General features: G+C 26.9%; 3 protein-coding genes across 3 annotated transcripts; 1 reads left to right on the top strand and 2 right to left on the bottom strand.

The window, feature by feature from the left end:
• Positions 1-595: 595 nt before the first annotated feature.
• LOC103308511 (protein ALP1-like) lies at positions 596-2,890 on the top strand. Its single transcript, XM_008181973.3, has 8 exons — positions 596-720; positions 788-1,044; positions 1,126-1,247; positions 1,492-1,616; positions 1,835-1,983; positions 2,064-2,374; positions 2,446-2,655; positions 2,778-2,890. The coding sequence occupies exons 2-8, from the start codon at positions 841-843 to the stop codon at positions 2,791-2,793; spliced, it is 1,137 nt and encodes a 378-aa protein (XP_008180195.2). The 5' UTR covers positions 596-720; positions 788-840; the 3' UTR covers positions 2,794-2,890.
• A 446-nt stretch (positions 2,891-3,336) lies between these two features.
• On the bottom strand, positions 3,337-5,042 carry LOC107882893. The gene is made up of 4 exons (XM_016801988.2): positions 4,696-5,042; positions 4,520-4,622; positions 4,062-4,156; positions 3,337-3,992 (listed from the first exon to the last, which is right to left on the bottom strand). Exons 1-4 carry the CDS (start codon positions 4,808-4,810, stop codon positions 3,382-3,384), a joined length of 924 nt encoding a protein of 307 aa, XP_016657477.1. The 5' UTR covers positions 4,811-5,042; the 3' UTR covers positions 3,337-3,381.
• Positions 5,043-6,242: 1,200 nt separating this feature from the next.
• Positions 6,243-7,903, bottom strand: LOC100575753 (zinc finger BED domain-containing protein 1-like). Its single transcript, XM_008181979.1, has 2 exons — positions 7,676-7,903; positions 6,243-7,505 (listed from the first exon to the last, which is right to left on the bottom strand). Exons 1-2 carry the CDS (start codon positions 7,901-7,903, stop codon positions 6,243-6,245), a joined length of 1,491 nt encoding a protein of 496 aa, XP_008180201.1.
• Between the last annotated feature and the right edge of the window lie 11,082 nt (positions 7,904-18,985).

Genomic DNA, 18,985 nt, shown 5'->3' with positions numbered 1-18,985 from the left:
TAATAATATAATTCCACCTGAATGCTTCGCCTTTTGGATTCTAACGTTTTGCAATCATACACGGAAAAATCTAAATAAATAGATTTATAAATTATGGTGTCTAAGGCGCATGCGCATAAATCAGCCGGGTATCGAATATATACACGGATGGTTCCGTGTACGCTTTATCTACACGGGCACCCGGGTATCTAGACACAGCGAATATGCGAATATTATATGTCGCGTAAGTACGCGATCGGCAAAAGTGGCAAAAGTGGTAACGGTGTGGAAAGTGCGGAGGGTGCGTGGACTAGAACCGCCCTATTTCCTATTACTCTCCTAGTACAATGGATGATCGCATTTAACGTATCTGTAAATCAAAAAACAGTAAATAATATTAAAGAAACGTAGGTATATTACTATAGGTTACTATAATTCTTAATATTTTTGAAATATTTAATATAATTTATACGTAATGGATGATACGTTTATTAATTACTAGAGTTATTACTTATCACATTGTATTATTATCAACGTATCTAACATTTTCTTTTGTGTATAAATTATTATTTTGGTAAATATTGTACCACGGTCATAATATTCAGCTAGTCTTTGATATTCCGTGTGTTCCGAAATTCATCAACCAATCTAGCGGCTTATCCAGCGGATTGATCGGAGTTTAGGAACGGTTTTTAGTATAAAATCGAAAAAGATTGTTAGATACCATAAACCGGATCACGAGTATAAATATTTATTTTTATTATCATACAACTACTGACATGATACGTTTTATTATTTGTTACTATAGATTATACAAAATAACTTACAAAATACAAATTTAAAAAGTTGAGTATATTCAAAATGAATCTTCAAAACCTATCTCATTACTTTATTTTTTTAAACCATCTTCAAGAGTTGGATAAGAGTTTGGATAAGAAAAAAATGTTATTATTAAATAATCTAAAAAATAATAGAGTCCGTATTACAAACTTCATGTTAGTTACAAGTTTGTACAATGACTTTGACTTTAAAAGTCATTTTAGACTTAACAGGAATTCAGTCGAGGTAAACCTTTTTAATAACAAAACAATAATTCATTTTTTGTTACTTATACTTATTTTCTTTAATTTTTTTTTTTTTTGTCAGGTGTTAATGTGTAAAGTTAGACCATTTTATATTTCAGTTGATAAAATAGGAAGGCCTAAGATTGACTTTGAAAAGGCAACATTAATGACCATATGGTATATGAGTAATACTGAGACGTTTCGGTAAGGCTCTACATAGAATGGGTATGCTATGCCACCATTTTGCGACTCATTTATCAATGATAAAATGACAAAATAAAGGGGGAGAAATTCAAATTCACATAACATTATTAGTCGCAAAATGGCGGCGTAGCATACCTGTATCTAATTAACACATAAATCCTTCTATTTAATATGTATTTTTAATTTATAACCTGTAATTTGGTATTAATTTGATGGTAGGTAATTAATTTGTATATTTTTACAGCCAAGTTGGGGATCGTTTTGGTTTAAGTAGGGGCCTATCTTGCCGTACAATTCATAAATATATTCGGGCTATTTCAAAACTTATGGATGATTTCATCATATGGCCAAGAGGAAGTGCTGAAACAGGTAGGTAATATTCATTTAAATTATTGAAAGTGTAAAATTATGTAATTGTTTATATAAGCCATAACCATACTTCTTAAAAATTAAATTATAAAATATATGAGTGTAACGTATAAAATATGGTTTGTACAACAAATATGTGTTTATAAATATAATCCTATACTAGGAAGTATTAGGTATATTTATATTTTATGAAGTATAAGTTATTTTATCATACCTAGAAACCGTACAAAACTTCAAAAACTTAAGAATTAATTATATGCCCAATACTGTTGGGTGTATTGATGGCTGTCACATACGGATACATTCTCCAAAGGATAAGAGAAGTGACTACACAAATCGTAAGATGTATCAGTCAATTGTGCTTTTGGTAAGGATGATTTAGGTTGATTGCAATACTTTTATTTTTGTTTTTATTTTACAATGAAATAGATATTTTTTTATGTTTAGGCTGTATGTAATGCTCAATTAGAGTTTACTTACATATTTTCTGGCTGGCCAGGAAGCTCACATGACGCAAGGGTATTTAAAAATTCCTCATTAGGAAACACACTTTTAAATAACCCACAAGAAATAATTTCTAAAGAGCTTCACATACTTGGAGATTCTGCTTTCCCATTACTTGATAACCTTATGGTACCGTACAAAGCCACCCATATTCTATCAGAAAGTGAGAAATTATTTATTAGGAGATTGAGCTCAACCCGTGTTGTTATCGAACAAGCATTTGGTTTACTACTGGGACGTTTTCGGAGACTTAAGTAATTTGATTCACTATATTAAATGAATGTTTTAAATGTTTATAAGACAATAAAAAGTCACATATTTTTAGGTCTCTAGAAGCTAAGTCAATTGAAATGATGAGTCTTAATGTGACTGCAGCTTGTGTTTTACACAATTTGACTTTAAAAAATAATGACATAATGGAAATAGTAGATAGTGGTCAAGACTTTTTGAATGAAGAAATCTGTCAAGATTTTGGTGGTTCAACAGCAGCCATTCAAAGACAAGGAATTAATAAAAGAAATGACCTAACTTCTTGGTAATTTTTGTTATTAAAATAACTTGACTTTTCCCAACTATGTTCAAGTGATAATTACTGTTTAAAATTTAAAATTTTTATAATTTATAATTTAATTATGTTTTCTTTATATTATGTTTTAGGTTTTATGAAAATTGAGCATCTACACACTGGTGAAATACATGTGTAAAATATTTATGATGAATAAAATGCATTGACTACAAAGCATGTTTAAATTTTATTATTAAAAGCTAAGTTATATAGTTAATAATAAAATACATTGACTACATAACATGTTTAAATTTTATTATTAAAAACTAAGTTATATAGTTATATAGTAACTATAGTTCATCAAATTATAAAACAAAGTAACAGATTTATAAAATATAAAAGTTAAAATATTCATTTAAATAATACATTAAAATAAGTGTAATAACAAGACAGTAAAATAAATAGTTTAGGTATAGACCGTCAAACAAACTTGTTTTTTTTTCTATTAAAAATGAAAAGTTTAAATATTCATTTAAATAAATACATTAAAACAAGTGTAATAACAAGACAGTAAAATAAATAGTTTAGGTATAGACCGTCAAACAAACTTTTTTTATAAAAAATGAAAAGTTTAAATATTCATTAAAATAAGTATAACTAAACAACTACTTAATGTTTATATAAAACATTAAAATATAGTAACTATGAAATAAATGTTCACTGTTGGTCTTGTAAAGTAAAAAAAAAACATATTTATTATAATTTTTCCAGTTTTGACTTTTCTATTGAAATCAGTGTTTCCATGAAGTTTTCTAATTTTTTTTGGAACTGATCTCTGGACTTACGGTCTTCTTTGAATTCTTCTAGTAACACTTCTTGGAAATTTTTTTTTTTCTTCTTTTTAGGCATAATACTGGTGAGTTCATCGTCAGAGTTTTCTTCATCATTCAGTTTTGATATTTTGGTGGCTTCCTTAGGTTGATCATCATTGCTAGTCTTTTTAAAATTAGTTAAACTGCTTTCAAACAGAGTGATTTTTTTTGGTGCTACCGAGTCTTTCTTTCCAAAATTATTTTTCATTATATTATAATATTCCCAGTTAATGCAACCTTCTCCAGATTTATTTGCCCTTTGAAAGTTGTCTTTAAATGTTGCCATCAAGTTTTTAAATTTAGTGTTGCAGCTTGGTCCAGATATATCAATACCACTCTCACGTAATCTTCCTGATATTTTTTCCCAAATTTTAAAATTTTTTTTGTTCCCATTGAACTCCTGTTCTAGGTCACTTCTATTTTCTATGAGAAGATGTATAGCTCTAGAAGTCCACGTTTTTATAAAGTCAGAAGGTTGAATAGAGTTTGAAATTACTGAAACAAATGATATTTACATTGAAAAAAAATCCAAAAATATTCTTCAAATATATCATAAGTTCATACCTGTTGAAGATTGAGTAGAGTTAGTGGATGTGTTGTGGTTAGTTTTGTGGAACGCTTGTTTTGTGGCTTTAAATGTTATATCATAATTCATGGCCCTAAACAGTTCAAATACATAATTTGTATTATTTGAGTAAAATTAAATAATACGTAGGTAATTCAAATGTATAGCAAGCAAGATTGTGAAGATTGGTTTTTAAAACACACAAATCAATGTCAAATCATTTTTTTTTAATTTTTCTTACTGAATTTGTATAAGTATAAAATATAATATTGGTAGAATACAAGAGTGTGACACTTATCATCTATTTTAATGCCATTGACAAAGTTATTTTACAGTTATATATACACCGAACTTGCTTATATGCCATCAGTGCCGTTTAGTATGGTTGAAGGTCGAAGAAAAATATTTAGAAAAAAGGTTTATTAAAGCATATATATATCAAATCGATTATGCATACCATTCAGGAATTTCAATAGATACTACATCATTTTCTTTTATCAATACACCATCGCTCGCTAATGCTGACGCTATATTTGACTGTATAGTGTCGTCATCAAGATCTAAAAAAAAATATTAGATAAATTATTATGATAGTATACTAAACGTATACCATAATAAAATGAAAATACTAACTATGATCGAATGATGTACAAATTGTACTTATGTCGAAGTACTTTTTGTAAGTACAATCACGATGCATAAAACGAATTTCCATATTTTCATTTTCCATTTCAAATCTATTGCTCATCACTCGATAGTAAATGTGAATTAATGTCTTGAAAATCGCAAACGTATGAATAAACTGTTATTCTGTATTTCTGTGTTTCTTCAGTATTAAATAAGTTAATTAATTAAACATCACGCTACCATGGCACAGAACGATCATGGTCTTGTGACTTTATCAATTATATTGATAAATGATAATTAGAATTTGGCGCGTAGTTTTTATCAAATCCATCTGGCTTTTTGTTTGTCAGCCGGATAATTTCGGATTCCTGATAAATAGGGATGGGTAGTTCGTGAGTGAGTTGATTCAAAGAGTTGACTCTTTTAAGTGAACTGAATGAATTGAATCAGTTTGCTTTTGTTTAGTGACTCAATAACTCAGTGTTACCACACTGATTCACTACAACTCATGAATTTGTGTTACCACTTATCAATTCATGAATTATGGGTGATACTACGGATTTAGATTTACTGACTCAGTACTGAATCATCTAACTCAGGTCATATTAACTATTAAGTATAAGCATAGAACAACATGATGATAGTACATAATAATACGTAACCATATACGTAACGTAAGGTATGTTAATGTTAGTAACGCGTATGATTCACGGTGCTAGCCGTGATATTGTGACGTAAAATATTTATCACATTATGTTATCAAATGTATTATAGTTTTATAAAAACAAATTTTGAAATTTATTATCAAGACAAAAAATTAATAAAATACAAAATAAATATTTGATTCATTATAGTATTAATACCTATTGGCTATTACCTATATTATAATAATATATTATTATGTAACATTAACCTATATTAAATATCAATACGCTTAATTGTTTAATATTATTATTACACCCACATGTAACTATTAGTATTACAAATATTTAAAGCTATTAAAAATTAAAACATGACATCTCAAAAACTTGTAAACTTTTAAAATAATAAAAAATACCATGTGTTTTTCTAACTTAATAAGTACAATTAATCAAAAAGTAACAAAATTACGTATATATACAAAAAATATTAATATTTTAAAAACAAGCTATTTTGAATTAAAGTTTAAAAATATCATTTTTTCAAAATTTTTACTACTTAGCCTGCTTCTTTTTTCGGAAATTGTTTGTCCTGCCTTCGAAAATATACGTTCACATGGAACTGATGTTGCAAGTACACAGAGACGTTTTTTCATAAGCTCAAACAAACACGGATAAACATTTCGGTTGTCTTTCCACCACTTCAGAGGATTTTCATGCCTTGGAATTAACCCTTCTTGTAAGTATTTATCAATTTCAACAATAGCTGCGGATGTTGGATTTGTGGATATCAGTTTACTACTTACCTCTTCATCAAAGTCATTCCAAATAGAATCTCCACCAAACATCACAGATTGATTTTGTATCACTGGCTGCATCGTATTTTTCATTCCAATATGTATGGTAGTAGCATTATTAATAATGTTTTTTTTTTGCTTCTGTAAATGAGCTATTATTTAAGAATCCATATTTTTTAAATCTCGGATCGAGTACAGTAGCTTCTGCATAAATTTGTATTTTTTCATTTGACCCAAATCTCTGTTCTACTTGTTGTTTTAAAATGGATATCATATTAGTTAATTGTTGTGAATCATAAAACTGTGTATCCAAGTATCTACAATGTTTAAGAAGTGCTCGACTAAATACAACAGATTTTGAAATAGAAACCGATTTTTCACTACTTATTTCTACTGTAATTTCTTTAAAATATTTTAATACTTCACAGGACTTGGAAATAATGTGCCAGTCTTCATTGGTCAAGTAAACATTATAATTACACTCTACTAATACGGAAGAAAGAGGAACTTTAAGATTCTGAATACGCTGAAACATCTCATACGTTGAGTTCCAACGTGTAACGACGTCCTGGATGAGCATTAGAGGTGGTGTTAAGCCCAATTGCTCTTGCATAGCTCGAAGTTTTTCAGCTGCCTGTGGACTTCTCTTAAAATGTCCAACAATTCCTCTTACTTTATCTCTTGTTTCAGATATTGACTTAAGGGCAGTTTGTACTGCCAAATTTAAACTGTGGGCAAAGCAACCTACATGCCTCCAACCACATAAACTGACAGCATTAACAATATTATATGCATTGTCAGTTGTACATGCTGCAATGTTATTTTCCAAGCCCCATTTCTTTATGACTGCCAATAAATCATTTTTCAAATTTTCTGAGGAGTGTGATTCAGAATTTTTGAAACAAGAAAGAAGATAGGATTTTAATTCACATTCATTATTAATAAAATGGCATGTGACAGCAATATAATTTTCATTTTTAATAGAAGTCCAACTATCGGTGGTAATGCTTACATATTTTGCCTGGTCTTTTATGTCTTGTTTCACTTTATCATGTATTTCATTATACATTATAGGTAATAATGATTTCGACAATGTTTTTCTCGATGGAAGTGTATAACCGGGATTTAACAAATTTAAAAGTTTTACAAACTCTCTATCTTCAACAATACTGAAGGGATAATATTCTTTCACTATCATTTTCAGAACTTGTTGATCTATAATTTTACGGCGTGATGCACCAATAGGCTTAGATAAATATTGAGTAATGGGATTATTCACAAATCTAGAACTTTGAGGACGAATTGCATGTTCATTAGATGGAATTTGTAAGGATGTTTCAGTTTGGTTTACCACTAGGTTAGTTGTTGAAATAATTGTATTCTAAAAATATATATATATATTATTTAATATTAGTATAACAGTTTAAGTAATTATTTAGTATTTATGTTGTCCTAACTAATAAAAATAAATAAAAAACTTATTAATTGAAATAATTTAGTTATTTATTTAAAATTATTTTATTTGACAAAATATTTTTTAATTTAACTTACAGTAGTAGAAGTTGATGGAGCATCATTTAGATCATCAACAGTCTCTTCTAATACACGAGTATTTCTATTCAATAAGTTGACAGTGGGATGTTTAGACTTAATATGTCTAATTAAGTTAGATGTTGAAGAACGATTATTTTTTAACGTTGTACGACAAAGACCACATTTTACATTTATGTTATCTGAGTCAAGTTGGAAATAATCCCAAATAACACTGGACTTACTCATTTTTAAATATTTAAATATTATAAGTAAAAAAAAATGTTACAATTTTTAAACACTAACTTTGAGCACGGCGATAAACTGAACAAGAATACAAGACGATTACCAATTAAGATGTGACAATTTATTATTTAAGTCAATGTTATTATAATATGTTAATGACAATTTTATACCATTAAATCATATTAGTTAATAGTTTCCATACTGCAACAAAACTTGACATGTTATAACATGTCACTATGCAATTAGGAGTGTTTATACTATATGCAATATTTAAATGTTATTTTAAGATCAGCATTTTGTTGTATTTGTCCACAAAATATAATTTATGAAAAAATAAACGAATATTTAACATGAATAAAATTTGTATTTCAAATTAAGAACTCATGGGGCACATTGTTTTTTTTGAAAAAAAATAAATAAAAAAATATAACAAATATATATATTTAATAAAACATTCATATGTTCACAATAATATTATAACATTTTAAATTAAATTTGTATATAAAATATTAAAATATAAGTTCAAATTAATTCCTCATTGTATAATATTTGAATATACATACTAAATAGTAAATACACAAGTATATGACATATTATTGTATTGCATTAAACAACAAAAACAATTAACTAAATTAAAATTAATATTAAATAAGGTCTTAGTACATTTTTATAAATCAATAGTTCATATATTTAGTGATAGATGATCTAATACTCTGAAGTTACTCTTAAACGAATTGTCATACGAGAGTTGTTTAATTTAATGAACTGATAACTAGGAGCTCATGGGAGTTGACTCACTGAGTTGACTCCCCGAGTCAACTCATTTGAGTGAACTGAGTCAAGTGAACTGACTCATGTTATTGAGTTGAAAATCCCATCTCTACTGATAAACGAATCCGCTTAGTTACCTCTCCTCCAGCGGATTGAAGAAACGCTGAAATTAGGAACACCAAATTCTAGCGGCTGACCAATCTGCTGAGTTTCGGAACACACGGATTGCTAGTTGTATAATACCATTGCCACGTAAAAATTAGTGATAACCATATTATCAACAGCGCAATCGTTTATTTGACATTTGAAATAATAAAATATGATATTATGATAATATCTATTTATTATCATTATAATAAATTAAATATAAATGATCTCGTTAAGTACCTAACTAATTATTCTCATTAATAACTACTTTTTTTACTTAATTGTATATTTTTTACTTAATTGTATTACGAGTATATTCAACAATGAACATGAACTCATTACCATAGGCGTGCGCAGACCTCTGAGTCAGGTATGGCTAAATTTAATCTGATCACCCATCCCCTAGTCATGGTCACACAAGAAAAAAATTATAGACATTTTCACTACAAACTTTTAAATGACCCTTTTGTTGGTTACTGGAAAATGTAAACAATCAGTTTTCATTATTTCACACATACAAAATTCATCGATATTGATTTAATTTTTAACCAAATATAATCTAATAAAACAATTTATTCAAAAACGTTTAAAATCTAATATATAATCTATAAAAATTGTCAATTAACATTAATAGGTATTTATTTATTATTATAAATTATTCATGGTAAATTGACCTTAGGGCTATTAGTTTATGAGATATAAATACCTATTAAAATTTAGATGAGCGGAGTAGTGGACAAACATTTCGCGGGGCAAGCCCGTACCCAGGGGTAAATCACTGGTGGAAAATGTGTACACCAGATTACAGATTACCATGATTACCCAAGATTACCATGATTATCCAAAGATTACCATGATTGTCTAAAGATTACCACATAGATTACCATTATTACTAAGATTACCAATGGATTTTCATAAATAGTTAATGATTACCGAGATTCCTTAAGATTACCATGATTACCAAAGCACAAGTATATTTCCATAATGTAGAGTATTCGTCACAATATCACAGAATATAATATAAAAGTTTTAAATAATCTTTGATAATACCACAGATTGTCTATAATAATTTTAAATCTGTATGCAAAACTTAAAAAAATTGTGTTAAACAACTTAATAAAATATTAACCAGATTATACACAAAATATTATTTATATTATCCAGATTTATAAATTTTAGTTATATCCTTAACTGGAATATAAGTTTCTTAAAGTATTGTGTATTCTTCTGTGTATTCTAATATTTCTTCTTATTATTAAAAACAAATAAAACTCTGAATGAAATAGAACAAGTATTAAATTATTACTCAAAACAAATGAAAAAAAACCAGAAAAAAAAACAAAATAACTAATTAAATAACTAACTTATGAATTGTCAAAATATTTAAACATAGTATTTTTTTTATAACTAGATTCAAACAAAAATAATTAAAGAATTTATTACATTACATTTTTTTCAAACTTTTGTATATCTTTATAATCTGTTGACGATAATTTCTTTTTATAGTAAATGGTCCAAATCCTTGAAGGTTTATAGGTCCATAAAAAATATATTTAACATTTACCTCTTGTTGTTCAGGATGTTTTGGCCAATAAAAAGTATCCAGATCTGTTTTTAAAAATTTAATTGTACAAAATGTTTTTTCTTGATTAGTAAAATATATTAATCTTCCCAAGTACCAATTTGTGTCGTACATAATAGCATAATAGTTTTCTTTATTGAGACTAACTATTCCAGACATGTTTATTTTATTTTGGTCAGTTTGAAGTTGAGGTTCATCTCTGAGTCCATTGTTTTCATCAGAGTTTTCATCTGAGCCCAGTGAATCAGTGTCTGGACTGTCATGTACACTATAAGAATCACTCAGAGAATCATCATCAGAATTTGATATACTTTTATCTGTTCGGGTAGATTTAAATGATGTACGCTCCTTACTGTTTGTAGGTATTGTTAGTATTTGGTTTTGCAAATCACTTAATACTTGAGTGTCCAAAACTAACATTGGTTTATTTTCAATTGTTTTTACCAAAGGATTTGGAATTGAAAAAATATAGGTGTTCATACACTGATACACATTTTTTTTTTTTCAAATGAAAATAATTGTCCTGATTCATTTGTTGTGTAGCAACTACAATAACATACTATTTCGTTTAAATGGCCTTCTTTAATTATTACAAACTGTCTACCAAAAGCTTTGTTTCTCTTGGTCATGTATCCAAAAGCAAGAATTCTACAAATAATAAAACCTTCAAACTTAACATTTTTTGGAATATTAATTTCTTCATCCTTAGTTTTATTTAATCTAAATAAAGCCCAATCCCCAATACGTACATGATCACTAATAGTTATTTTCTTATGAACAATTAATGGAGTATCATTATTTGAGACAATAGGAATGAATCTTCTTAAACGGTCTGTACTGACTATATCTTTTTTATTATCTAATAACCAACATAATGTGCTTTTTTTTATGATCATAGATTTATTATTATTAGTTTTTATTTTAATGAATGGGCTGTTTTTAAATCCTCCATATGCTTCTTCATCAAACTTAGATTCAAAATTTTTTAGGTTCAGAAATTCTCCAATATTTTCTATTGATGACAAGCTACATAAGTCCAATTCATTATCAATTTCATCTGGGTTTAAATCAGTTTTATTATTATCGTGGTAATTTACAGAATCATTCATGTTTTCACCTAGATCATCCTTATCTGGATCTCCATCAGAAGTTATGAAGTTTACATCTGAGCTTACATAATCATCATTAATGGTCTTATCCATTGTCTTATAGAGTTTTTCAATTGAAATATTGAGTACTAAATCATCTATGATCATAGTTTCTTCCTGCATTATTATCCCAAGTGTTCTTAATAATTTTTGGGAGTCATAAAATGCTTCATTTATGGTACTATTTAAATTCAAAGAAGTTAACATGTCTGAAGTTATATTTGAAAGAGATCTGGAAACAGAATTAGACATTGATGTTTGTTTGATATTTCGTGGAAACTTGTAGATATCATTTTCTTCATTGTTTTTTGAATTTCCAAGATCATTAGATATTGAATTCAACATTTCAATACGTTTGACCCGATTCATTAATTCTTTAATACTAAAGTTTACTGCTGTGTCAAAAGTAGATGTTAGCGATCTTGTCGTTCTAAAAAGTTGTTCACATGGTTGAGAGCTGTAGAGCCATGGTACAAACATACTAGGATTTAGACCTGATGCATTGTTTGGTTCTTTTTCAATATTTAATACAGATGTCTTAAATGTATTTACAAGTTTAATTATTGCATGAGCATTTATTTCAATACAATGGTATGAATTAATAGACATATGAAGGATAGTTATGATCGTCCAAGAATTTTCTGAGTTCCATAAACCTGAAGTATCCTTCAGACAATTGTTGAGTTTTTCCAAAATATCTGAAAAGACTGGGAATTGATGGTAGAGAATTTGTCAAATTATAACAAAGTGTTTGATATAGATGACGTCCACCAACAAAAAATAGATAAATAGAAAATTTTTTCATTGTTTCATTATACACATTAGAATTTGGTTTGTGTTTTGAATTAACTATACTTGATTTAAGTAAACTTTTAAGTAGAACTGACATATTTTCAATTGAAAAATGATTAATATGTTCAACAGAGTTATTCACAGAGTTATTTATATTCTCTAACAACATCTGTTTTAAATCAACATTTTCTTTAATTAATTTTTCGACCTTGTTCAATACTGGGTAGAAATTTGTTATTAATGGTTGCTCCAATCCATAGTTGATTTTTTCTGACACAAGCGTTTTATGTCTGACTCTTGCTTCCCTTTCTCGACGACTGTATAATGACATTTTCCACTTAGATTTATCCAAAGCATTTTTTTTAACATAATCCAAATTTTCTTGGGGACATTCTATTTGCAGCTTATTATTATGTGTCCCTTGAGTCATAACACTGCTTACTTGAAAAACCGAAGAGTCAGATCTTAAATTCAAATTAATTTCTTCAGGAGAATCAACATTAACATCATTATTTGTTTCATTGGTATGACCATTATGAGGAAAGTAATCTGTTACTTTTTTGTTATGAGATTTATTTTCTTTAGAATTGGTTTTGTTTTTTGAAGAATGTATAGCCATGTGTCTGTATAAATTACTAAGTAACCATCTACCTTTGGTATGTGTTTTGTCTTTTACTTTTCTGCATGTTAACCTTACCTTGCATACTACACAAGGTATGAAGCAAATGAAATCAGAACTATAACTTTTTTCGCCTGTATCATCATCTTCCAAATTATTTTCATTTACCTTAACAGAAATATTTAAATCATTATTTTATGCTGACTGAAGTTCTAATTGTGAATGATTTCGAAGCCATTTTCTAATTGAAGATTCAACAAATGCACGTTCACTGTCCAAGTCAAGTATTGCATTGTTATCTGTGATGTTTGACATACTAAGTTCTAAATTATTTTTAGACAAATCAGATGTACAAATTCGTTTACAACTTACATTTCTTGTTTTTGGTAAAGTTCTTTTTACCATTTGTGGACCAGTGTTAAAAAATTTTGTTTTATAAAAATTAGCCACCATCATAATTCTCTTACGAAACCCACTAAGAATTTGAAATTTAGGAACATTATTTTCAAAAATTCCATAATAAGATAAATATTCATCACTTTTTATTAAACTGGGTAAAACTTCTCTAGCAAATTCTTCAATACTGTCCAAAACCTGATCATCAATGCAACTCAAAGCTTTTTTATCTTCATAACCATTTATTATTAAAAGTTGTTTTAAATTACTCGGAATGGTAGTCATCAAAGAGTTTTCTGCCTCCGTAAAAACATCTTCTATGTCATCTTCTCTGTCCAGAAGACTATTTTTACCTGAGTTATTGGCCATTTTTCTAAAATATAAAAAAACATTAATTTGCTTACAGATTTTTTCTGGATTTTTTAAGTTAAATAAAATGTAAAAACAAGCCAGTAATAATTTTGCACTCAAATGATCATTATTTATGTTATTCCTTTTCTTTTATTTAAATTTTAAACATCTATTGAAATTGTATAGGTTTAAATGTTAAATTATTTGATATAAATTGTCTAAAAAATATTGATACTCAAAAATCTGTTACTCAGTTTCATGAAACTCTATTTTGAATCTTTAAAATTTAATTTTTTTTAAATTATAACACTATTTTGGTTCTTATTTAAACATAAATAGTCAGGTATTTGTACACCCTATTAGAAAAAAATAGATAAGACTCAACAGTAAAATATCCATACATTTGAATTAGATAATTGTGATTTATGAGATTTTACCTGTACATAAAAAAAAATAATAACCAAATAACACAAGCATGCTATTATTGCAATTTCCTTGAAAAAGAATAAAAATAATAAAGAATAAAATTAGAAACATTATGATACAATATGACTTTTTAATAATACATTTATAAGACAAATATATATTATATTTTTTTATTTTAGAAAATAGGTACCAACATTTCAGTATGAATATGCAGAAAATATGCAATTTATTCAAAATAGAATTCAAAATGATTGTAACTAATAATAAAATACAAATAATTTCAATCATGAAGTGAGATAAGCATGCTAATGCGCACGCATAATACTATTCGGGCACTAATTTTTTTAAAAACTTTTTAAATCTTAAAACTTAAACAAGATTTAAGTATTCAAATTAAATACCATTTTAGATTCATCAGCATACAATTTTAGATAGTTAAATATACACTTTATCTTAAACTAACAAAAATATAAATAATGAGCTATCTACCTATTGCAATATTTTAAACAGCTATTATGAATATAAAATGCCATCAAATAAAAAATTAAATGTACCATAATATAATATATCATCACTTATTAATTAACTTTTTTTCTAATTTTCCCTGGCCTCTTTCACCATCTTTTTAAGATTTATATGTTTTTAATAATTCAACTGAACTAAAATATAATATAATTTTACAAAACATGTAGGTTAAAAAATTAGGTAGGTACTTAATTAAACCTGTAATCATATATGACATTAAACATCAGATACATAATATATTACATATGGATTTATACTTTATGTCATATCTGTCTACATATAACTGGCATTAAATACCTAAGTAAAAATATATTATTTAGTTTAGCAGACCTGACACAAATTTTCCTCAAAATTTTCAGTTCAACTGTATTTAACAGAGTATTTAAGGTCAAAAAACAGTATGACTCATTAATGAGTTTTTTTTATTAAATAGGTACTGACGTTTATAATATAATTTGTATTTGTCAGAGTAACTAAATTACCTAACTAAGTACCTTACAATACAACTTAGACTATCGAGACATAATAACAATAATAATAGTTCAAAGTTAAATCACTCTTAGAAATGTATTCATACCTGTAAACTGCTACAAGAAAAACCAGAAGAAAAACTCCGAGACCGACTGTAGTCTGTGTACACTGTAAATGGCGAGTGGCGATTGAAAGTTTATTAATTATTTATTGTTAGACAGGCGAGTGTAGTGTGTACTCGTGTACTGTGTAGAAAAATAACATAGTATTATCCGTAATATTATAAAAGACGAGTAAAAGAATGGATATCACTTTCAATCCGCAAAACAAACATAGAGTATTTAATACAATCTGTGATAGTGTGATATAAATAAACATAATAATTATTATTTCATGGTAACTCATAGATAATAATTATTATTAATAAACATATCCATAGGCCCAGTGTTACCAATGTTAAATATCATTAACAATGTAACAACAATTTTTATGAGATTACCAATGATTTTAATCAAATTACCAGAGATTTCCATGAGATTACCACGGATTTCCAAGATTACCATAAGATTTAACAGATTACCCCATAGATTTCCAAGATTACCATAAGATTCCTGAGATTACCAAAAGATTTCCCACTACTTGTACACCGATTTCCATCAGTGATTTACCCCCCGCCCGTACCACTCAACTCCGCTCATCTAAACTTTAAATACTTATAACGCATAGACTACTCACACTAAATTCGATTTTTATGTATCGAAATACTAAGAAAAATATTCTACTTTGGAGTATGAAATTAAAACTGTTGTCAATAAAAATAAAAGTTGTTTTGTAAACGACTCGAAACTAGGTACCTGTGTAAAAAAATATTTTCAAAAACAATTACACTTTTTGAAATAATGAGTGTTCAATTTTCAATAAATCGCCCTGTGTAGTCTCTCGGGTAAACACAAACGTTTAAAAACTAAAAGGGCTATACCTACTTTTAATCATGTCTTCATAAGGTAACGTATAAAAAAATCTCAGGTAGGGCTAAAGCCCAATCAGCCCTACCCGTGCGCACGCCTATGCTCATTACGTTCTAAGAGATCTAAACGAATATTACAAATGGTTAGTAAAAAAAACTATGCTAAGTCAACTAACATTCCAAGTAATTTGATTCTTAAAATTGAATATTATTATTGCATGCAAATCAAAATGTTTGCACAAACTTCAAAAACTTTAATAATTATTGATACCTATTTGTCCTATTTAAATTTAGAATATGATAGAAGTAGGTTTAATTCTTAAAATCTGAACCAAACACAATTTTTTTTAAATATAACAATAATGATGAATTTAAATCATTTTCAATAACCAGACAAACTAGAAAAAACATAACACAATAATATGAACTTATATTAGCTTATAATCAACCATTAAAATTGGACACTGCAAAAATGATAGATTTAAAATATTTATGTCATTCATTTATTTATCCCTGAAATGTATCATACATTTTATTTCACACTATTCAATATTGGTACTAGCAACAACAGCTGTGATCTAGTCTAGGAAAATGATGAATTTGATGGCTGAATGTTTTTTTTTTCAATTTTTAGAACAAATGTTTAAATGTTTAAATTTAAAATAAGATTATGAACAGCTGCAATTTTATTGTTTATAATAATAATATAATTTTTTTTTTTAAAGCTTATTGAGTTCAACTATTTTTACCTGTTATGTTATTATTTTAGTTGTTGTTTGATAAATGGATAAACTTAAAGACTGAGTTTAACAATTTGTTGATTATATAATACCTATTACTACTTATTTTATACTATTACATTATTCAAATGTTTAAATGGAAAATTTAAAAAAAATTGTTGTTATATTATAACGAATAATAATATACAGATAAATAAAGAGATTGTTATAATAATTATTAAAAGTAAAATACGAGTATCATGAAATGTGTATCACTGATTGTGTTATTAGTCTTAAAAAAAAATAATTTTGGTAAACTGTTTATATTATACATGGGCGTTACGTATGATGACCAGACGTACTTATTTTATAAGGACAGTACTGTTTTTTGGTAACATGTCCTACTGTCCTAAATAAATGGTCGAAGTACACTTAAATGTACTTATTTTTAATAATTTAATAATTCCAAATGGAAAAAAATTACCTAAATTCAAATTTAAGGAATTTAAAAAAATTCTGTTATCAAAAAAAAAGTTTTAATACTGTGATATAGACGATATAGTGTTAATATTGTAATCTCGTTGATATTATTTTATGTCTTCCAGTGCACCAATTGAATGGCTCTTTTCACATATCAATAAATATTGGACTTCTGAAAAATCACAACTAGAAATATCTTCATTAAAATCAATTATGCAGGTTTATATTAACTTTGATGAATCGTGTCATGAAATGTTTAATATGTTGAAAATGGATCAAAAAATACTAAAAGAAATTCATGGATCTCAAAAATATTTAAAAGTGATATTTCAATATTTGTTCTTTTCTTAATTTAGTTCCTTGTAAATGTAGGTATTAAATTTTGTTTCCTATTAAGTTAAATGTTTGAGTTAATATATGTTAAAAGTTCTAAAGTTGTTTTTTTATTAAGTATTTATTATTTTAAGTTTTGTTTTTCATGAAAGTCATATGAGTTTAGTTATATAAAAACATATATTTTATTTTTCACTCTTAATAAGATTAAAATCTGTGATGCATATTTATGTTTAAAAATAAATAATCAGTTTAAATTGATGTTATATTGGTTAGGTATGTATATGATATATATATACGCTAATTTATACATATTAGCCTATATTATTATGTACCGTTTTTTCCTTTTTTAATATCTGGTCACCATAGCGTTACGTCACTAAGAAAAAGTAATACCGTCAAACCCGGGTTACTTGGGACACTTTTGAACTTCGGATGAATACTGATCGAAAAGTTTTCAAAATATATTAATAATGGTTATGAACAAAAATTCTGGTCTTGACTTAGACTATGAGACCCATATGTTTTTTTTTTTTGATTCCTCCCCCCTTCCCGTTTTTTTCTAAAAAAATATGCTTGTCCCAAGTTACCTTGATTTTTGGGTAACTTGGGACACTCATATATTTCTATGTAAAATTCAAGTTAACTTTGATATTATTTAACTTGGGACTTAATAATTGTTTTTAAAAAAAATGTGAATGTTGACTTAAATAAGTGTATGTATTCAAAAACTTTTAATACAATAACAAAACCAAAATAACATACTTGTTAATATAAAATCAAATAAAACATATTAAATCAACCAGAAATAATTAAAATAAAATAAATATAAAAACAATTTATAGGTAGGTAGTCAGCCTTATTTTAATTTCAATTTTTTTAGTCAATATTCTTAAACCTAAAATAACTTTTAATAGGTATAACGATAGAACATACATAAAATACTTGTTAATACAAAATTAAATAAAAAATATTAAATCAACCAGAAATAATTAAAATAAAATAAATATAAAAACAATTTATAGATAGTCAGCCTTATTTTAGTTTCAATTATTTTAGTCAATATGCTTAAACCTAAAATAACATTTAATAGGTATAACGATAAAACATACATAAAATACTTGTTAATACAAAATTAAATAAAAAATATTAAATCAACCTGAAATAATCAAAATAAAATAAAAATGAAAACAATTTATAGGTAGTCAGCCTTGTATTAATCTGTTGAAGGAAACTTATAACGATTTCGTTTAAACACACCAGGGTAAACAATGTCGGAAATTTGATCCACTGTTACATATCCAATATCTTCTATCAGAGGAAATGTATAAATATCTCTCGATCCAACCGATTGCTTT

This window comes from Acyrthosiphon pisum, unplaced genomic scaffold (genome assembly GCF_005508785.2).
Source record: "Acyrthosiphon pisum isolate AL4f unplaced genomic scaffold, pea_aphid_22Mar2018_4r6ur Scaffold_20901;HRSCAF=22478, whole genome shotgun sequence".
In the NCBI taxonomy this organism is placed as follows: domain Eukaryota; kingdom Metazoa; phylum Arthropoda; class Insecta; order Hemiptera; family Aphididae; genus Acyrthosiphon; species Acyrthosiphon pisum.
The sequence above is the reverse complement of the archived record's forward strand: the minus strand, read 5'-3'. Positions and strand labels throughout refer to the sequence as shown.

Excerpts from the sequence above, each read along its gene's own strand:
- LOC107882893 (XM_016801988.2), bottom strand. The coding sequence starts at position 4,810 with ATGAGCAATAGATTTGAAATGGAAAATGAAAATATGGAAATTCGTTTT. Across the intron at positions 4,623-4,695 it reads TTGTACATCATTCGATCATA|ATCTTGATGACGACACTATA; the intron begins GTTAGTATTTTC and ends ATTTTTTTTTAG. Across the intron at positions 4,157-4,519 it reads TCTATTGAAATTCCTGAATG|GGCCATGAATTATGATATAA; the intron begins GTATGCATAATC and ends TGAACTGTTTAG.
- LOC103308511 (XM_008181973.3), top strand. The coding sequence starts at position 841 with ATGAATCTTCAAAACCTATCTCATTACTTTATTTTTTTAAACCATCTT. Across the intron at positions 1,045-1,125 it reads TTAACAGGAATTCAGTCGAG|GTGTTAATGTGTAAAGTTAG; the intron begins GTAAACCTTTTT and ends TTTTTTTGTCAG. Across the intron at positions 1,617-1,834 it reads AAGAGGAAGTGCTGAAACAG|AAACCGTACAAAACTTCAAA; the intron begins GTAGGTAATATT and ends TATCATACCTAG.
- LOC100575753 (XM_008181979.1), bottom strand. The coding sequence starts at position 7,903 with ATGAGTAAGTCCAGTGTTATTTGGGATTATTTCCAACTTGACTCAGAT. Across the intron at positions 7,506-7,675 it reads CTCCATCAACTTCTACTACT|AATACAATTATTTCAACAAC; the intron begins GTAAGTTAAATT and ends ATATATTTTTAG.